Below are 21,906 nucleotides of genomic sequence, written 5' to 3'. Positions count from 1 at the left end.
TATTTGAACACTGCATTACGATGTCTACATGCTGTGCTACCAGAAAGCAATTCTGTGCTGTGCATAGTGTATGAATATGACTGGTGATACATCAAACTCAGCTGTAAGGTAGGCTAAACAGCAGCTGTGTAGAAATAAGTCATGCTCTGAGGGAACTGTGGCTTCATTCAACCAAGCTTTATATATGCTGTATGTTGCTCATGCAATGATTTCCATAAAATCACCAACAAAACCAGAACTCAGGCTTTCTTTGTATGCTACTGAATCTTGTGAAACTCCAGTTTCAGTGGCACTCCTGTTGGAGGAAATAGTTTGAGATTAGGAGTCAAGACTGACTTGGGGTTTGGAATTCACAGTTCTCCAGCTGAAGCCATCCTCAGCCAAGGCCAAGCTGGCTTTGCAGTCTGAGTCATGTACTGCACCTCTTAGATACACATTGTCATTTACTGTTGTTAGAATTTTTGACAGGGCTATCTAATCTCTGTAATTAATCACAAATTATGGTTTGATTCCTGCATTACAGCACAAAATATTTGTTATTTTGCATAAATAATTTCTCTCTTTCCATGCTTTTCCTATTTTTGGTGCAATTGTTTTAAAACCACCACTGTTTTCCTGCAGATGCTGGAGGTTGGTTTGGAGAGATGTTTGGTTGGTTAGGTAAAAGGTGCAGCACTGAGTTACCTTGAGCAGAAGCCTCTAAGTACATTGGCACTGCAGAAGCACAGAGAACACTGCACCACAACGTTTGCACTCAAGGTAACAGGGCCTAAATCTGAAGGTATGGAAGTACAGGTATGGAAAAGAAACTGGGAAAAAATGCTAAGCATCTTGTTTATTATTTAAATATAAACATATATAACACAATGTGTTTCTATTTACAAATATAAACGCTGTGACGAGAGGTATCACCCTCACTGATTGTCAAGAGTGCCGACAGGGCTGGAAGCCATATTCATAGAGAGGTGGTGGTTCACATTTTCTTGGGAGTTTTCTGATTTACATTTAGAATGATAGCGTTTCAGAAGTACTAAATCATACACAGGAAAAACTGGAAGTCTTTCTGGTTTACAGATGTCATCTCAGAACCCGGCAGTAGTCCCTGTGACTCTTGGAAGGGTCCTGAACTGTTTCTATTCTGGTAGCACACACTTCTGCCCATTTTGTACTCATTGTTTTGCCTTTTGTCCTGTTGACTTTATCGTTCTTGGATAGTGTTGGTCAGCTCTGTTGTGTGCACAGACTGGAGCTTCAGTCAGACTTGACATCTTTGAATGCAAACACAGGGCAAGGGGACAAACAGATCAAATGCAGGTCTTAAAAGCTGGTATCTCATGAGGGTAGGACATTTGCTCTGTCATTTGCAGCTTCAGACGGCACTTGGCTCTTGGCCTGAGAATTTTGCTTCAATAGATATGCAACAGCCAGCACAACCCTCCAGCTCCGGATCATTGGGGCCGGTCAGGACCAGGACCGGCGTCGGGACAAGGGGTAACGCCGTCGGGTCGCCGCTGTTCTCCCGCGCAGCGCTTCCTCGCAGGGGAGGGAACGGGGCACGGCAGGCTTGTCGCCGGGGGGCTGGGACCGGAGCTTTCCTGCGGGGAACGAGCTGGAGAAAACGTGTCTTTGGCTCCGGGAGGTTCCTCCTGCTGGAGCTCTTTCCCCTCCGCTTCTGCGGTGCCAGAGCCTCTTTCAGCTCTCTTTGGAGCGTTAGAAGCCGGGCTGCGACAGGCCAGCCGCTGTGCTACAGAGGGAAGCGTTGCAGTCCCTGCAGGCGCCAAACGCTCCGTTCCTGGGCTGAAAGGAAAGCCTTTGCCAGAGCGTAACGTAAAATAAAGCGCAGAGAAGTCCACCCGCGGATGAATGAAGGGATACGGGAGTCTGGCCCACACTTGCCAACCTCCGCTCTGAACTGTGCGCCTCGACTCGGTGGGCCGAGAGCGCCCGCAGGTCCGTGCGCTGGGCTGGCTTCGGATCGCTTCAGCCGCAAGTGCGCGTCCGGGCGGCGCGGGGCCCAGGGCGCGGCGGAGCCCCGGCGAGCCAAGGTAACGGGGTGCGAGGGGCGAGCCCCGCGGGTTCTTGCCCCTTACATCATCTCTGACTCAGGCTTGTCCTGCCACCTGAAGCCCTTCGCAGCGTGACGAGGCGTCCCTTTACCGGATGGGGGGATGGGGAGGGGCGCAAAGGCTGTGCCCACTCCATCCGCCCTCCCTGGGGCATGGCTTTAGGGCGAAATTAGCAAGTGGGCTGTCTTTCAGCGTGTCCCCAAGGGGTAGAGCCTTGTGTGCGAAAGGGGTGGGGATGTGGCTCTTTCTCGCGGAGGTTTATTATTATTGGGTGGAGGAGCGGGGAGGGGGAGTCTGCAGAGCAGACAAAATGCGAAGCCCTGCTCGCAAGTCTGTGTCTGTGCAGGAGGCGGGTGGACGCGGTTTGCCAGAGACCGAGGTAGAGAACGGTGAGGGGGCGGCCAAAGTGGAGAGGGGTCAGCAGCAGCCAGAGCATGCTCTCCACGCAACAGTTCCCTGCCCTGCCTGCGGAGGAGGAGCGCTACCGGCAGGTCCTGTCCGCCAGCCGGGTAAGGCGAACCTCGGGGCGCTCCCCTCCTCGCGGGGGGCCGCCTGGGGAGCGCGGGCCGGGGGCCTGGGAGGGCGGCTGCGGGCGGGGGCAGCGCGCTCAGGGGACACCTCCGGCCGCAGCCGGCCCAGGGGCAGTTCCCGTGCGCGGCGCACAGCCTGCGCTGCCGCCGCGGGCTGAGCGGTGCGGTGCTCGGGCAGGCGGAGGAGGAGCCCTCGCCGAGCTGTTGTAGCGAGAACGGACCCGTGGCTCAAAGGCAGAAACGGGGCCGTGTCCCCCGGAGGGGCGGCCTAGGGGACGGCTGGGGACAAGTGACCTGCCGCGATGGGGCCGTCCCGGAGCGCTCCTGTGTCTAAACTTGCCGGGACGCGCCGGGGACGGCCGCTTTCAGAGGCGGCAGGTGAGCCGCAGCCAAGAAGCGCTCGTTGTCGGCGTCTCAGGGAGAGCCGAGCGGCGCCCTCGACCCGCCAAGTGCGGAAGATCAGTGGGGCTGCTGTGCCCGGTAAATGCTCTGCCGCTGGAAGGAGCGGAGAGTTGTTCGAATCCGACAACAGGTCCGGCCAGGATTTGCAGGAGCAAAGTTTATGCTTAACCTCTGTCAGGGCTGTCATGGCAGCTCCATCGGGGGCTGGGCTGTGACTCCGGCGCGGTAGTTGCCCCCCGGCATCAGCGGGAGCTGGCTTTATCCTTGCGTCGGTGCACCTTGCGGTCGGGCGGAGGCACCCCGAGCCCCCTCCCACGGCTGTCCGGCGGGATGGTGCCGCTGGCCGTCAGGAGGTGATCCTGTACAGGGTCACAGAGGGAGCCCTTAATCATTCCAGAGAGAGCCAGCCTGTGTGCTTGCAGGTGTCCGGAGGGGATAGCGCAGGTGTGGTGTGGGCAGTCTCGCAGCACACTTGTGGGGAGGGATGAGGGAGTCTGCCGCCCTTACGGGAGAGGCTGCATAAGAGAGGGCGAGAGGGAACCTGCAGGAGGTGGCTGCTGCGCTAGTGCGAGCTTGCAGGGTGGGTCCCCTGAGCCTGCCCTTCCCTCCGCTGGCCGGGGCGCAGGTGTCTGCCCGGTGTCCCCGGCGCGGGTGCGGTGTCCGAGGGGCAGGCACGGCGGGGGCCGCAGCTCTACAGCGGGGAGCCCACGGCGAGCGAGCCGCGGGGAGAGACCGGCTGCCCTCGCCCTCCGCCGCCGGGAGGGACCGGCGAGGGCCGCGCCGGAGTGCTGAGCCTGATGCGTGGCACTTGCGGAGAGGGCGACGGAGCTGCTCGCGCTGTCACACCGATCGTACGCGGCCGAAATGCCGCAGCAGGGGGTTTCACAAGTTTATAAACACGGCAGTATACTTCAGTAGTATCATTGCTGCACTTGATTTAAAATGCAGAGTCCTTGGATGCATTTCATGGGAGGCAGTTAATTAATTAACTTAATTTACTGGCAGTCTGGTTGCGATTATGAAACTCTGAAGTGAAATCAAATATCTAGAGCTTTTAATGCATTCACAGGATCTCTTGGGAAGTTTTGGCTTTCAGCAGTAAGAGTGTAGTAGTAGATTTTTCCATATGGGTACGTACACCCTTCCTGTGTTCCTAAATGAGGGACCAGTCAGCAGACTAAACTCTATTGATTGTTTTTGTAATGGATGCTCTAGTTGGAGATCTCTGTTATAAGCTTCTTGGGTGCTGTGGCACATGAATGAATGAATGTTTCACTGAGATAGTCCAAACAGCAAAGTTGTAATACAAGAAATTAGAGAACTACTCTGCCTGTGTTCCTATAAATGCTGGTGGTATCCCCAGAGGACCTTGGACATCTAGGTTCTGTGGAAAGATGGGGATTCCTCCATCTGAACAAAGGAATCCTAAACAGTGTTTAAATCTCTTTTAGAAATGAAATGCTCATGACTTTTTTTCCCTCCTTCAAAGGCCATTTATTAAGTACCCAAACAGGCAGGTCTTTCTGCCTATGGAGAAGCCTGGCCCACAACCCCACATATAATCCTCACTCAGCATGCATTTTTAAGGAAGCCACCAGCACTCATCCTCCTGAGAAGGCTCTCCTGGTGGTGAGCCAGGCAGTACAGCATGCTTTCCCATGTTAGAGGAGCTTGCTTGTGCTTTTAGTATCTCATGAATCCATCAGGACAAAATACTGTTTTTCCTGAGTCTTTTGGAGCTGGAACTATAAAAAACTGAAGAAAACATTCACTTCCTTTCCATACGTCTTAGCTGGCACTCAACTGTATGCAGATAACTGGAATGTCCGTCATATTAAAAGTATTGTAGGTAGATGGTTGAAAATGTGCCCTGATTTGAGGTGTTCTATAAAATGTGCACAGGACGATTTTATATATCTCTGTTATTGTCTGGCTGTTAATTATGTATTAGATGATGTCTGCAGATACAAGTCAAAGCCAGGACTGTTAACAGTGCCAGTAATTATTTTAAAATGTGGGTTTACTTGAATGTAGGAGTTGCCCTTTTTTAAATTTTTCTTTTTCTGCTAAGGTGATATACATGTTTAGGTCTTAGCACTCAGCTCCCTTGAGGAACATTACTGTCCTGGCATTGTATTAAGCCCATGTATTGCCAGACACATAATTTCTTGTCATTAGTCGCACAGCCAGACAAGGAATGTGTGCAGAGGCTGAGGTGGATAAGCACCTAGACAGAAAATCTCATTTGTCAGAAGGAGAATGGTCCTTTCAGTTGAAGGTGAAACAGCCAAGGGAATTTTGGGATTGTTGGATCTGGTGAAGAAATGCAGCAGCTCCCACTCAACTGCTCTAACCAACAAATGGTGAACTGTAAACAAACCCTTTGTTTACAAGCAGGAAGACAGCACTTCAGTGTGACTAAGTGGATGTTTGAGCTCTGTCAATCTTTGCCGTGCTGAGGCCCAGCAGATTCAGCTCATCCCAATCCTGGAGACTCAATATAAGCACTACTGGTACTTCCTTAGGAAGTGGGAGCTGTGGATTTGATTCCACCTGGACTGGGAGGCCGTGGGTACCAGGTCATGTGCTTTCAGGCTGAACAGATCATGCTGTTAGGCAGTTACATACACTGGCACTATCTCCTAGTGTGGTCAGGTTTTAAAAGGTGGTGGTTATAGCTACATTGTGTGGGAAGAGTCCTGTCAGCGTGTCAGGCATCCTTAGCAAGTGCTTACAAGGCCAGATGAATGTCTTGTTTCTGAATGTCAGCCAGGGTTTGGCAGGGGCGGATGTCAGGCCACTTGCAGCAGGGCAGTTTTAGACTTGCACATGCAGCTTAGGCCCTTTCAAATGTGGCTGCCAGACACCTCCTGATAGTTAAATGCCTTCAGGATGAAGCAGCTAAGTAAGCAGCAGGGCTTGAGGGGGGCAGTGTGATTACAGTTTGAAATACTGATGCTTGTAATCTGTCCCAGTTTCTTCCCCTACTGAAAAGAAATGGACCTCATAAGTGGCAAGCAGGATACACAGAGTTCTCCAGTGCCAGGAGAGAAGGGTAGGTGATAACCTGCTGTGAAGTGATAGATTGTCATAGTGGGAGAAAGAAAGCTTAAATCCTCTTTGCAAAAGTCTTCGCACTCATGAAGTGACTGAAGACAGTATCCAGATAGCTGCAGCCTGACTATTCTCATTGCCACTGAATTGTTAATTCTCTTGGTCCTCGGCAGTCAGTTGTTGCCTTGTGTGCAGTTTCACTACAACTGTCCTGGACCTCACTCCGGCTGCCAGGGTTTGGGAACCCCCCTCCATTTGCTGTTACTGCAGGGAGTGAGCCCTCGCTCCCCGAGAGGCTGCAGGAGTTAAACTGGGGGCAGAGAGGGAAGGAAGAGTGCCTGGGCCTTGTCCCTTTGGCTCTCGCGGCAGCAGTCCCCGTGTCCAGCGGGCTGTGCCCGTGTCCAGCGGGCTGTCCGCTCTCCCGGCCGTGGCGGCCTTGCCCGGCTGTGCTGAGGGACGAAGGAGGGGCTGCTCCTGGGTGCCTCTCGCAGTCCGCAGCCCCGCGGCAGAAGAATACGATGCCGATCGCATCCTTTCCCTCAGTCCCCCGCCCTCTATAAATAACTCTGGCTGAGCTGACCTGTCAGATTCCCCCGGCAGAGCGGATCCCCTGACCCGGGCCGCCTGCAGTGGAAAGTCTGAATGCAAAACATACCGTAGTAAAAATAGAGCTGCCGGGGAGCCCCGCCGGCAGGTCCCGGCGGTTCTCGGGCCGCACCGGGCCCGGCTCCCGCTGTCCCCTGGGCGCTCCCGTCAGCACTGAGAGCTCCCCCTGCTCCTAAATATGTGTACGTTTTAATGCCCCTGTGGTGAATGCTTTTGTCGCTGTCAGATGGAAGCATAATTCATTTTTGCTGTGGAACAGATAGTTCTGAGTAGCATTTTTAATTTCAGCTTGCATTTCTAACCAGCAAAGATGAAAGAAATACAAAAAATGGTTGATTTCCTAAATGTAAAAATAATAATGAGATGACTGTCAAGCAAGAGATTCTCATTTCAAAAAGAGGTGAGAATGTCGCTACCTCTGAAGTCTAAATTAGATTCCATCCTGTGCCTACCTTGTGCATACAGCTGCTCCCCTGAAGGGATAGATGCTCCTTGGGTATGGTTTCTAGACATTACAATTTAAAGCAGTGCTTGTAAATAAATTGTGCATATATTATTTCTGGTTGTTTTACCTGAGAAACTTGAATATCTGGGGGTTAAAGCCAGCAACAGACAGCAGAAAATGTTGTCTGATGCTGCTGGTTCATCCATGTCACAGTTGTTGGCCTCAGTGCCCTTCAGGGCACAGCTGACTCCAGGGGTGGTGGTGGCCTGGCCCCGGCCCACAGCCAAAATTTTAAAGATTTTTTTAAAAGATTTTACTTCCATCCCACATGTCCACTTGCTCTCTCCCTACGCCATCCTGTGGGATGGGGAAGAAAACAGAAAGAATGAGAAAGCTCATAGTCAAGATAGGCTGGGAGATCCCTTCGTGATCACCATTATGGATAAAACAGATTTGAGTGGAGTAAATTAGTTTATTACTGGTTAATACATACTGACTGACTCAGATATTGTGAAACAAGAAGATAAAATGAAGCAAGTCTGAAAACACCTCAGGAAAACACCTCTCACTTCCCAGGCCTCTCAGCTTCCCTTCAGACTCCCCTCCTTCCCCCTTGTTATTGCCACAGTTGGCACTCAGTCCCTTCAGTGAGGCCATGAACAGTGCAGGGAAGGACTGTGATTTCTTCTAGTCCTTCATTCTTACTCATCCTCTGCTCTGGTGTGGATCCTCTGTGGGCTGCAGTCCTTTAGGGAGTATTTGCTCTACCATGGAGCATGTACTTCTCTGGCCTTGGTGTTTGCTCTGCTGTATCTCACTCTTTTCCTGCTTCTCTGCCTGTGTGGTGCGTGTGCCCTTTCTTAAATACTTTTTCACGGAGGCACCACCAGCTTGGTTGATGGGCTCAGCTGTGTCCTGTGGTGTGGATCCAGGTGGAGCTGGGCATATCTGGCACACAGCAGCTCCTGCTCTCTTCTCAAGGAGGCCAAACTTGCAGTCCCCCCACTGCCAACAGCTTGCCACCTACATGGATGTCCATGTAATTGGGACACAAGTGGTGGCCAGGGTACTGACCAGAGTAGCAGTGTTGCCTCTGTGGTTTTCTGCTTCCCTGTCCCTCTTCCCCTATCCCTAAATCATGAAGGAATGAAAATAATCCAGCCATCATTCTGTTCCTTTTCGTCATTTCTGTCATTAGAATGGAACCTTTGCATCATCTGCTTATTTGGGTGCCACACAGTTTACAGTTCTCTGGTTTTTTTGAGTTGTTTCTAGCATAAGGAACTTTTTTAGCACGTTGACCTGTAGAAACTGAATAGAGGCTGAAAATCAGATACTGACAGAGCTGCTTTTGAATGGTGAGGTTTGTGCTGTGATGGTTCAGGTGCTGCCCCTGGGGGACAGCTCCTGTAAGTCTGTAGGAAGACTGTCAGGTTGCATCACTGCAGGTGCTCCTGTCAGCTATTGCTCTTCCAGAATTCCAAGGCCAACTTTTTCTTGGAAAAGAGATATTTTGTATGTTGAACATTTAATTGATCTTCAGCTAGTTCTTTAAGGGAAAGGGAGTGAAGGTAGAGTTTCCTTTTTTTTAGGACTGCATCAGATTTCTTCTACTCCAGTTCATGTGTTGTAGTTCAGGGAGATTCCAGTATTCAGTGTATGGTGCTCTTGCTTAGAGACTGGTTGGTGATTGTCAAAGTCTGTCTTTCCCTTCTTCCCTTCCTAAAACATGTAACATTCAGTTCTGCCATTTACAGAACCCGGTGTTTTAAAAACTAATGTGCTAGAATCTTTCAGAACTGATTTGTTTGATGTTAGAGAGAGATTTCACTTGGCAGTGATTTAGCAGTAGTAGTAGCTGCCCAGAGCAATTCCTATTACTGTTCATCACCTCAAACAACTCCTAGTTTCAAAATAACCTATACTGCCACTCTAATATTATTGAAAATTTCTTGATAACATCAAAGATTCAGGAAGCATTTCCTAAGGAAAGAGACTCTCATTTTTCCCTGTTTTTGCCTCTGAGTGAAGCAGCGATAAATTGCTTATGTGCTCCTTGCATTGTTCCTCTCACTAATGATTTCAGAAAGCAGCCAGGTCTTCTTTCTCTTTGAAATAAAACCTCTGGTAGGTAGCATTGAGGAGTTTTCCATCCCACATCTCTGAGTCCTGCAACTCTGCATGGATGTAATAATCCAGCAGATAGCTGTAATACACAGTCATGTTTTCTCCTGAATTCTGTGGGACAGTGGAGCAACATGGACATGTTTTCCATTGCTGCTGCTTTTAATAGCAAATTTTTTTACTAGGTGGATTATTTTGCCTGTGGTAAAATTGTCCTGAAACCAGTGGCACCTGGAGATTATTGAAGCAGCACAGGCTACGTTTCTCAGGCTTTTCCCAGCCTTCTGCATTTTCACATCTCCTGGAAGAAACATAGACAGCTGAGCCCACCTTGCCTTAATATCCTTTCCTTTTTTGCCAGGAGTGACAGATGTTGCTGAGAGATACTTTATTGTTTGAAAAAGCTAGTTCTGTGCATCTGCAAATATTGCCTAAATGGATAATAAATATATCTGAAAGAATATTAGGAACTGTAGAGTAAGTAGATATCTTTCTTCTTCTTATTTTTCTTACATTGCCTTTCGATATGCAGCAACTACATACCAGAATTATGTAGTAAATGCCTTTTTATAAGCTTTGTTTTGTCCCTGCTCAGCCATTTTAAGGGTGTTAGCGTAAATAATTTGAAGTACATGTAGACAAGCCTGGAAAGGAAGTCTGAAATGATGATTGAATGTGTTTAGAAGTTGTTAACAAATCCTTTTCCCTATAAAGTGAGAGATATAGAATAGTGTTGATGGTGTGAGATGGTTTGGATTGTTTGAGGCTCCAGATGGTTTTCATTTGCTTTTTCCTTATCATAGATGGGATTATTCTATGACTCTTGGAGTTTTCCAAAGAAAATGTGAATGGAAGGAAATCTGGCATCTGTTCTAGAGATGACAAATTTAATATTTCTAGCCACAAATACAGTAGAATTTTTATTATTTGATGAAACAATCAGATTGTTATTGTCTCAGTGACTTAGATGGATGTTTTTATCCCATAAATCTTTATGTGATCTATAAAGCTTAATTATTATATCAAAGTCCTAGTCAAATATATATACCAATGTAAGTTCCTTGTTAACCCACTTGATCTTTTCTCTATTGGCTCATTTCTTTTGTAAGTTCAGCAATATTGAATAGGTTTAATCTCTAGCCACCTCTCCAGTTATTTCTGTCTCAATGTCCTGGTAGTTTCAAAAAATATTATTCCTTTTCTTTATTTTCTTTTACTGAAGCAAAATCTTCAAAGATGACATGTTTCTGAACAAAGTGGTACCCTACTGAAAAATGAATGAATCACCTCTAAATTTTTTAGGTAGTAGGTTATCAACCTTTGTGACATCGCATAACCCCATTTTCATCTTTTGGAGGAGGTCAAATAAAAATCCAGCTATGCTGTACAGATAAGACTTTGCTTTGACACTAAATCAAATCCTTTCCTTTGATTGATATTACTGTTGGCCTTATCTTTGGTCCAAGGGTTAGTATCTTTTTAAATCATAATTCAGAAAAAAATCGGTAAAGTTAACATTATACATTCAAATTCTAAATTTTAATTTCTTCTAGGTAGATGCTTATAGTTGAAGAATAATTATGCTTTTTTAATGAAAAAGTGATTAAAAATGCATGAAAGATAAAGAGACAAATGCTTTTAAAAAGATTCCTGCAATTTTTTAGCTTGCATTCTAATTTTCTGTCTAGTTGATGTAATTGAAAGCTTCTGATTTCAAATGGGCTTAGCAATTACATAATCAGCAGTGTGCATTACACAGAGGGTTAAACCCTACTGATGAGGCATTAACAGGAAAAAAAAGTGTGTCCAGTTATGAGCTCGTAACTACTTTGTGTGGGGTGGGGCTTCTGATGGCATTTCTGCATAGGCAGTGGGTGGCTGATACACTGAATGTGAGCCGCAGGACAGGCAGGATTTCCTTTTGGCCTTTCTAGTTTTCCAGGCTTGAAAGATTCTTTTAAGAGGAAGTTTTCAACTAACAGTATCCCTCCACCCCCTCAAAATGTTTTTGGTTTTTTTTCCAATTTTTTTTTATTGTCAGAAAGTAGGCCACTAAGATTTTTCTGTGGGGTTTTTTTTATGGTTTTCAAATTTGCCTTTCTTATGCTAATGGCTCTTCTGCAGACATCTGCTCATTGAATTCCCAGCTAGGCAGGAACCTGAAGAGGGTACTGTGTTACTTACTGCCTGCTTGCTGGGTTGTGATTGTCAGCAGTGTGTAGCCAGAGGCTTGCCATCGCTGTTCAGCGTGCTTAGCTCAATGCAATGAACATCTGGGTAGTCAGGAAAGCATTAGAATAGTCTCTCTGTGTGTTCAGAAAAACAGCACGGCGCTGTGGAAACTTCCATGAGTAATTTTTGCAAGCCGTAGCAACTTAAAGAAAACTAAGAACCCCTGGAGCATGAATTCTGCATTAGCTAAAGAGTACTTTCCCCAGAACAATTTCCCACTGCTTGTGCAAGTGGGCTGAATGGATGTTCGTGTTCTGGCGCTGAGAATTATCAGATAATGCTAACCATAGTCTAATCCTTAAAATTACTGCCTTTCATACACACTTCAGTTGTTAAAAAATCTTTACTATCTTCCATATGTTTACTGAACCTTGCTCATTTTATGAAGAATGGCAGCATCACACATCTTTGCTACCAGCTGTGAGTAATAAAGAAGAGAGAACTTAGAAATGTAGTAAGTTTGCCATCAGCTGTACTATTTCCTAATCTGAACATTCTTGAGAATTCAACAAAGTTCCATTGTAAATGTGGGAAGTATCCCTACCGTAGTTTTAACTTTGCATCAGTGAAATGATAAATAATTGTAAATATGAACAATATATAATGAAGTGTGTAAACAATTAGCATTTATGCCAAACCAAAATCATTATTCAGCAGCACTTCTTTTTAAAAATGAAGAGATCACAACATAAGAGTGATACTACTGTTCTCTAGTAATGATAAATATCCTTTTTTCCCTGTTTTCTAATTCAAGTTTTGAAGACAGATTTGTACTGACTGTATATGTTGGCTAGTTTGTGTCTAGTTCTTATTTACAATGAGATGGAGACCAGTTATTGATATCACACATGGAATCCATGGAAATCCTTTCTTTTCCACTTCCATCTTTTGCATGAGATGTTAAGCATAGATTACCTGTAATGGAGAATCAAGGTGAAGAGTTTGCTTGTCAATAGCTTTCTGATGTCTAAATAAAATATTTTTAGGGAGACCAATTATTAAATTATTTATGTTTATTTTGATATCAAATAGATGTTTTTCAAAGTGCCTTTACAGTCCACTACATTGCCAGGATAGAACAGTGTATTCTTTACCTGAAGAACTAGATGAAATGAGAATAAGCTCAGAACTCCAAACTTTCATGTTTATGCTTCAAGCAAAAGAATCTGGCCTCTAGCAACAACCAAATACTTATTTTGGAAAGATATGCCCAGCTTTATATGACATCTCTCTTAGTGGGATACTCTGTATTTTGGATTGATTAATTTCATGGAAGGGAGGTCTGATCGTCAAAATGAACTTCAAATGGATTATGTGAGCAATTCGTATTTTGTCTGAGCATATGCAGTTCCCTGGGAGAAGTTACAAGATTACAGTAAACTTGAACTATCAGGAAAATAGTGCATTTTATTGGCAAATAACTTTGTGATGATAACATACTTTCCATGTTTGCTGATTTGCTGTATGAAAAGGGTTGTTTGTTTGGGGTTTTTTTCCTGCCTTGTGTATGAAAAGGTGTTTGGTTGTTTTTTTTTTTTTCTACTTTACTGCATGAGAAGTTTTTTCCCCCTCTAAATGGCACTATTTCCTTTTAGAATAACTATGACACTACTGTTCTTCAATTTGTGTACACTAGAATTTGGGTACTGCTTGTAAATGCAGACAAAAGCTGCTTAGTATCCAGTTTCTCGTGCTACCAGTACATTTATTTGTCAGCGTCCGTTTCAGTTTGGCTCTCTAATTCCTCAAAATTCCTGAAAAAGAATATTTTTATTCATATATAATATTTATAATATATATATAATAGGGCAATACTAAAGCTATTTCTGGATAGGAAAATAAGCCTAGGGACCAGAGAGGTATTAAAATCTCAAAAAACCTAGGGACCAGAATGCATGCAAACCTTCACCCCAACAGACATTATGAATCCAAAAAGCATGGCTATTAGCTGATTTAAACGAACACAGAGTAATATATATATATATATATATATATATATATATATATAATATATGCATATATATATATATAATATATATAGCCAATGTATATAGCCAATATATATTATTTGGCTCTCTAATTCCTCTCTAATTCCTGAAAATGAAATATTCTGCAAATTTTTGCCTGTATGTCTTTTTAGTATGTGACTTTGTACCTCTGGGAGATTGATCTTGCACTTTCTACTTGTTACAATGACTATTGAAGTATAATGTTATATTTTTTTGACAGTATACTAGTCGAATGGAGGTGCATTGCTGCCTCCTAGTATTCATGTAAACAGGACAGAACTGATAAAAAATGTGGGCCATTTTCAGCTTCTGTTACTCATTACCAGGCCTTTGAGTATTATGAGTTGATCAGAAAAGGCTGTAAGAATGAGTATGGTTAAATTGATATATGCATGTGGTGTTTTGTGCTTAAACATTGACACTTCAAATGTTCAGTTTTTGCTCTGTAACCATAACAGATGGGAACCATCTTCCTCTAATGGCAAAGGAAAAGCTGTAATGGCTGGTATGGTCATGTCAGTTCAGTGTCTAGAGATTTAAGACCAGCATCATAAAAGCAGATGAAATCACAAGACCAGACAACCGAGCACTGCTTCAACATTAGAAGAGGAACAGTATCAAGGATATGGAAAGAGCTGCAGATAGTTTTTGTAATCTTACATAATTATTGCGTGGCTGGTTAGCAGATTCCTCAATGGCATTATGAGGACTTCTGAGGACAGTGGCATTATGAGGTGACCTGTTCACTGCCCTGTGACATTCTTTCTGCATTTCATGGTAGTACTTCCCATTTCTCTCCATTACAAACACTAAATAATGCTTAGATGTATGGCTTGCTCAAGATATACTAATGCTTCTGATCTAGGAGGTGTCTTCTACATTTCTGTGTAGAGCGCTATCATGCACAGAAGATACTGACAGTAGGCAATTACGTCTAATGATACTTCTTTATTGGGAGAACATCTGTTAGTTCTGTGGTGACAACAGCAGGAGATATTTTTGTCGAGTGCTTATACCATGATTCAGGCTGTTTTATAGACTAGTAACTTAGATACTTTTAGTATCTAAAAGGAAAATTGCATGCTGCCATTGGCTTTTCACCCATAAATCTTAATGTAATCTGTCATTTCTCTGCTTTAATATGACAGGCATGCTATTGAAATGACAGCCATGAGATCAGATTCTTTCCACGTCTTGCAGAAAATAAGCTGTGAATTTTGGTCGAATGAATTCTTAGTCTTTTTGCAGTCAGATGGGACTACACACTCTTTTTCATCTTACTTTTTTCTTCCCTCTGTGTTTCCAGAAAATAAACTGAGCAGTCTGATCCAGCAGTCCTAGATAAACCTAGAATTTTAAAATTTAAAATTTTAAAATTTAAAATTTAAAAATACACACTGAAATTAGCTCAGAATTTATTTTTAGTCTATTTCCTTTATTGCAGTCATTACTGAAAGAATGCCACTCAAGTTAGCAGTGGTTAATGTAATTTTGTTAGGGACAAAGCCTCTTAGCTGTCAGAAGAAATTATCAGATGTTTTCAGGTATCCTCTCTTCTGACTATATTCTTGTTAAATACAAAGCATGTTTGTATTAAAAGTAAATTACTTGTTGCCTTAAAAAACAAACACAGATATTTCCTAACTGTAGTGCACACAGTATTTAATTCTGAAAAATATTTCTTAGATTGAGTTTTCTAATAGCAGTGGTTGGAAGAGAGCTTGTACCTGTTCTTCAAGTTTTGAGAATATGTTTTAGTCCAGTGCTATGGATTTTTGGCTAAATCTATTTCATTTTGAAATCTTCATCATTTAGGGTTGATTTATTTCAGTGGGCCCTCAAGGATCCTGCTTTTAAGTCTTCTTGTCCTTTCCTTGGAAAGGGAGATATGTAAGTATCTACCAGCTACCTCAGTACCTCATACTTAGAGAATGAGTCAGAGAAACTGTTAACTACACAGAGAGTTGAGGGAGACAGGTTTCTTCTCTCAGCCACTAACCTAGAAGCTTGAAGTGAACCAAGGAATAAGCATTTTGCACCCCTGTTTCCTTCCATAGGCCCATTTTTATCTGACAATTCCATTATTTATGTCTTTAGTCTATTATTTGTTCCTCTATTCCATTATTTATAAGAACTGAGAGAACAGAGCCCATCTGCAGTTTATGCAGATACCATTGTCATACTAGAGCACTTCAAGCTGCTGCATGTATTCTTTGCATATTGCAATATTTGGTGGCAAGAGAAAAAGAAATACTGTCAGGGAATATACAAACAGTAGGTGTTCATGTCATTCATATTTATCTATAGGACACTTTATTAAATTCTCATTGTTGATATAGGAAACAGCAACACTATCTCTAGTTTTAGTTCATATTCATCAGAGAAATTGACAGAAAAAACCTAATGTAGATGTTCAAGTGATGGAAAATGGTAATATTGGGAAACTGGAAAAAATAATTTATGTTTGCATAGTGACTGATGATGATTGAAACAGGTGTATTGTTTTTCATGAGGTCTTTTCCTGTAGAAGGGAAAAATACAACATATTGTTTAGTTGCCTATAAATATTTACTTTGCAGTTCTACAGAACATGCAATTCATGGTGCTTAAAGAAGCATGCCTTTAACAATACAGCATTCTTGTCTTGAGCAGACATTGAAAGTAAATTTGGATACAACAGCCCATTTTAAAATCTGTGGCAGTGAGTTGTCAATACAAAGATTGAGATTTATTGCTTTCAGGAGCAGACAAGAAAAAAAATGTTTGATGTTCTCATTTAGTCTTGAACATTTATGTAAAGTACGTAGTATTTACAACACTAGTAGACTTTAGAAAACATTTCTCACACAAACACAGGATCACTGTTTTAATTGGCACACATTTAATGTTTCTGCTAGTTGACTCTAAGGTTTATGTATGACAATGGTGATAACTGCTCTCAGTTAAACACTTGTGCTTGAGATTATTAAGAACTCATGTGCCTCCAGAATAATCAATGTCATCCCCTCTTAACAAAAATAGTCAAAAAGTGATGATGGATACTATTTCTGAATGTTTTTTCAGATATTTGAGAACAAAAATTTTGTTCTTTCTTGCTGAGTTTTTACTCCTAAGACAAACTATTTGTGGAGTCACAGGTCAGAATTTACTTCGTATTACACTGGATAGAGTTGGACATTTATGCTTGGGACTTGCAAGAAGTGCATCTTGGTTGGGAGTAATTTCTTTAGGAAACTGAGATGGATCTAAAATTTGTTTGTCTTGAAGAAACTAAGAATCAGCTCCTGAGTGCCTTGATCACTGAGCTGTGTAGTGTTGGTTCTGCTCCTTGTCTGGCCCAGAAGAACCAGGTTCTTTTTTATACAATATCATAATTTCAAGGCATGGCATGCTGTGATTCAAGAGGAGTCTGTGTTCATGTGGTTGTGATAGTCTGCTCAGTTGTAGATCTCATTTTTTAACTGCTTCAGGCAAAATAGGTATTGAACTCAATTGCCCCCTTTCCTGTGGGAGCACTGCGTCTACTGCATCGTTGTCTGTGCTTTCGGAAGTAATTATGGCAGAGTTTTGGGAGATCTGAGTTCCTAGCAGAGTTGTGTTATTCCTCTGTTACCTGTGCTCAGAACTCGCAAGGGGGCCTAATAAAGGCTGTAGGAACCCAGACTGGGGAATTCAGGGAAGCCTGCTATGAGTACAGCAGCTAAAGCTGCTGGATTCCAGCATTACCAGAAGCAAAATGTCAGGCAGACACTGAAGACTTTAATAGGACAAGGTAGACAAATGTGGACTGCAGGAAGTCAAACAGCTATTGTCTGAATGTTACAGGATTGAAGTTCCTAATATTCACCTAAATCCTTAACTTTATCTGTGACTGAATGTTTTAGATGTCACTTGTGGACAAGGGCATTAATTAAGCTGAGATATCCTGAAGTCTTAGTTTGAAACATTTACTACTTCTGAATAAGCTGCTGATTAAGAGAAAATAATTCTGACAACCAATTAACTCTCTGCAATATTGTTTATATTTTTTGTGTTGTGGAAGATGAGGACCAGATTACAGACCTTGTCATCTCACTCACACTGTTTCAACAGACACTCTTTGTTCTCATCCTGAGCTGGCTGTTTCAGATTTTCAGATAAATCCAAAATCTTTAAGTTTACCATCCTGCTTGCTAGGTAAATCTAGTAGTAGGACTGTGTTGAGACTGAATCACTGGAATAGGGGGAAGACTATCAAGGGAGATGCTACCAGCATCTCACACCATACCAATACCATATGCATTTTCAGTGTTAATGTCTTTACTTTGAACAGTGGAAGTAGGAAAAGAAGTCGAATGGGACAGACACTGCACTGGATGAGTCTAGAAGTGGTCAGATGATGTGACGCTTAGCAGTGTCAGAAAAGACACATACAACTTCACAAATGCAGTTTTCTTGGCTTCTGCTGTCTGTCAAGTGTCTTGCAGTGTCTAGTAACCAGGGGTCTCAGGATTAGTTGGTAAAACTATTATCAGTAAGGAAAATTACCTTCCAAATAGTCTTGTGCCATGCTGGAACAGGAGATATTGTAGAATGATAATTCTGCAAATCCTGCTTATGCCTGAGGTCTTCTCATTCAGTGCAGTAAATGGGACTGAGGTTATGGAGTGGTACAAATCCGGTGTCATTGCAGCAATTCCTTAAGAAATAGTTCAGCTTTGGTTTGTGCCAGTCAGTCTGATGACCTGCTCTTTACAGAAAAGCACGTTCAGCAGAGCCAGCCAAAGGGATAACCCACAGAGACTGGCATTTACAAGAACTAATATTATTTATGTTGTAGACTTCAGTCTCTTGAGGTTCTTCAGGGAGAGGCTGTCAGGGTAATGGATGCCTTTACTCTTGTGTCCTGACACAACCAACTTTGATGTGATTGATCTTCCTGACAAAGAGGATAAACAATTAGTCATCCTTTGGGAAGACACTGTCTGTAATGAATAAACTTACCATCTAGTTTCACGTTATCACAGGGAAGATTTTATTTTTTGGTCAATTTCAAACAAAGGGGCATTGACTTTGTAAGGGTTTCAATCTTGCTATTAAATATTAATTTGGAATTTTGTTTTTGTTTCTGTTTAAAACCAATGACGTTTCTCCAGTATATGTGATCATAGTATTAATGGAGTTAGCTTTAAAAAATATAAAATGCATATTTAGGCTTTTACAGGGGTTTGAATTTTTGTACAGCTCAGTTGAATTCAGAAAATTGTTTTTCTCTATTCTTTTGTATTCCACTCATAGGACAGAAAATGTGATTTGCATTATATAAAGTACTTAAAAAAATCAGACATCATTACTGTGCAAATGAGTCTTCTATTGTCACTTAAAGGTTATAATAGTATGTTGATTCTTTAATAAAAGAAACAAGAACAGAGAGCTCTTGAATAATTAGTAATGGATTGTTTTAAATTATAAAATAATCTGTATTTAGTTTATTATGTCTTAAGTTTATTATGTATTTTTCATTTTTTTCAAATGAAATGCCTATCCAACATCCAGTTCATTAGAAATGTTTAGAGATTTCAATGAAGCTATAAGTCTGGATATTGAGTAAAATTTAATAAATGATATGAATGGTGCTAGACTGTCCACCAGGAAGAAAATTTACACTCAATTTGTCCTTAAGAATCCATTAGCCATATACAGCATATATTTAAATCATGTAGCTGTGTAGTAGGGAGGGAGGACTGCTATTGAAAACACAGGTATTACTGGTGGTCCCCAGCATGATGAAACTGCATTTTTGTTTTTCAGGTCTTAGGAGCAGATGAGGATAGTATGGGGGATGGCTGCTCTCAGAAACTGGCTTCTGCCAAGTTCCTTCGACTTTTGCTCCTGATACTGATTCCATGCATTTGTGCTCTGATCCTTTTGCTGGTGATCCTGCTTACATTCGTAGGTGAGTGCTTTTTTAATTAAGGAGACACTTTTTAAATTAAAGAGACTAAAACTAAGACCACATTCCCAAGTGCTAATATAACTGTAGACATTAGACATATATCTTAGCACACCTATCTAAAAAGCGAATCTACTTAGTGACTGTTACAGAGAAATAAATCTGCTATTTACATTCATATCCTTGAAACATATTTAAAGTATTGATGAGGAAACCTTTTCTGGTTTTCTCAAGGTAGATTTTTGAGGAACATATTATCTTGAACATGTAGATAGTGTTCAGCAGCCATTTTACAAGTAAAAAAGATACTTTTGTTATCATTTTAGATCACTGTTAGTGGAATGGAATATATATCCGTCTGTCACACATTCATATGCAAACCTGTTTCTTATTTTCAGGTGAAATTTAATTTATAAAGCCACAAATTTTTCTGAACAGCATACAAAATATTACTGTTTTAATAAGGAAAATTTTGTTCATTTCTTCTACATACAAAATAGGTATCAATGCAGAACCCCAAATATGTTTTGTGGTAACTGTTTCAAGGTATTCATAGACTTCATAATGGCTTAGTCTGTTAAGTAATTTTGTGCATATGTCTTTCATAATTAAAAAGTGCTAATTTATTAGCATAATTTTTTAAAAAATCTTCCCTTTGTTACTTTTAGAAAAGCTGACATATCATTAAATTGCTTCAAGTACAAAATGAAAAGGACAATGAAACTAGGTTAAAGCATTATTTTTTCAGGAAAAAAAAAGTTTAAAAAATTTGCTTTCAGTGCTGAATGTTTTTGGGGTTTTTTAATTTTTCTTTTTATTAATGAGAACATTTTCGAATTGAGCTTCCTTAGGTACTTCAGAAGCCCATCTGAAATAAGTGGGGTATTGTTTCCAGTATCCAGACATACAGATATAAATCTATTTTCCTGATTTGAACACTCCAATTTCAATTCACATCAAACAGTCAAACAACAAGCCTAGGAAGAAAGTAAAGATGTTTCAAAAGTACTGTCAAAATCCGAGCAACTTAAATCTGTTTTCTCCATTCAGTCTGTAAAGGGTATGTAAATGATGTTGTAGGCCTGTTCTTTTCATTTAGTTTAAGTTCAGGAAGTAAGAAAACCCCCAAAGCTAGTGAATGTTATGATTGACAGTTAAGTCTTGGATTGTATTTCTGAACTAAGAACAGTCTAAAATGGATTAAGATCAAGTAAGTCTTGCAATTAGGAAATAGAAAGCCATTAAATTTGCTTTCCTTATGTTTAGCATTCCATTTGTATCTTTCATATCCTCTGCCCTAGATTTTCATTCTTTGGTGAGAAACCAGATAAAAAGGCAGGTGTATTTATATCAGTTATACTCAATCTCTTTCTCAGGCATGGATTGACCTGTGATTAAAATGTATGAAATCCTCTGGGAAATGGGGCCAGTTCGGATTCTGCTTATGTAGCAAAAATCGTGACTGTCTCCTCTTAAGTCAACGTCACTACTGTAGGGTAAAGAATAAGGCTTGGCCTTATAACCCAAGTCTAAAACCTGCAAAGGTCCCTTCGGAAGCAGCTTTTGAATTAACATTTTATAATTTACTATTCTTCTCAGCAGCTTTCATTTTCTATGCATTGACTTCCTAGAAGCAAATATATTTGATGACCAGAATTAGATGAACTAATGCTGTGGGGATTTCAAGTGTGTGTAATAGAATATAGTCTGTTACAGTAACTAATAATACACTATATCCAAAATATTACTTCATATTTATTTCAGGTCAATAATAACTGAATTATAATACTGGTATGAAGTTTTACTGTGTAAGAAATAAGTTGATAGTTGAGTGGCTAATAGAAATTATTTGATGGGAGGGAGGTTGGAGGGGAGTGAGAGGAAGGAAGAAGGAAGGAAAGAAAAGAAAGAAAGAAAGATAGATTACTGCAGCTTAACTGACATGCTGTAGTTTGGTATACTATGGGACCTTCATAGTATCAGTAAGGTGCCCATTTCTCTAGAGGGCAGAGTCATGGGTACAGACCCTGCAGGAAAAATCTCAGTTCATATGTGCTGGTCAGCTGTACAAGTGAGCTTATGCTTTATTTCCTTTACAACTTCCTCATCAATTACCCATACTTTGTTAGATTGCTTTGCTCTGTTTCATTAGCTTTTAAATAGACTTGGTCTCTTGGAGCTTTCCTGCTCTGAAGAGCTAGAAATCTTCCACAGTTTATGCTGCCAGAATCTCAATTTATGAGCTTGAACAGTGTGACTATTTCTTAAATCTCTTAACTGTCCATTTTTAAGTAAATTGTCAATTTTTTAAAACCTGTCCATATTTAAGCAAAATATTAGTCCCCAAAAGTGAACAGCAAATGGAAATGATCATTAAAACTACTGGAAAGTGTTGCTTTGAAATGAATGGGTCTGGTCCCAGTAGTTCTGTTTTGTACCAAGCACAATGAAGGCCAGCATACTTCATGTTTCTGTCATCTGGACATGCCCAGCTGTAGCTGGAGAC

The 21,906-nt window shown here is 41.8% G+C and overlaps 1 protein-coding gene across 1 annotated transcript in view; it reads left to right on the top strand.

Moving 5' to 3' along the window:
* Positions 1 to 2,498: 2,498 nt before the first annotated feature.
* Positions 2,499 to 21,906, top strand: part of CORIN (corin, serine peptidase) — a 116,015-nt gene continuing 96,607 nt past the window's right edge. Inside the window, exons 1-2 of the mRNA XM_064710351.1 lie at positions 2,499 to 2,575; positions 19,259 to 19,403. Of these exons, the coding sequence (XP_064566421.1) occupies positions 2,501 to 2,575; positions 19,259 to 19,403 (220 nt within the window). The 5' untranslated portion in view covers positions 2,499 to 2,500. The remainder of the gene's footprint in view (positions 2,576 to 19,258; positions 19,404 to 21,906) is intronic.

Source organism: Zonotrichia leucophrys, chromosome 4, assembly GCF_028769735.1.
Source record: "Zonotrichia leucophrys gambelii isolate GWCS_2022_RI chromosome 4, RI_Zleu_2.0, whole genome shotgun sequence".
NCBI lineage: Eukaryota > Metazoa > Chordata > Aves > Passeriformes > Passerellidae > Zonotrichia > Zonotrichia leucophrys.
The sequence above is the reverse complement of the archived record's forward strand: the minus strand, read 5'-3'. Positions and strand labels throughout refer to the sequence as shown.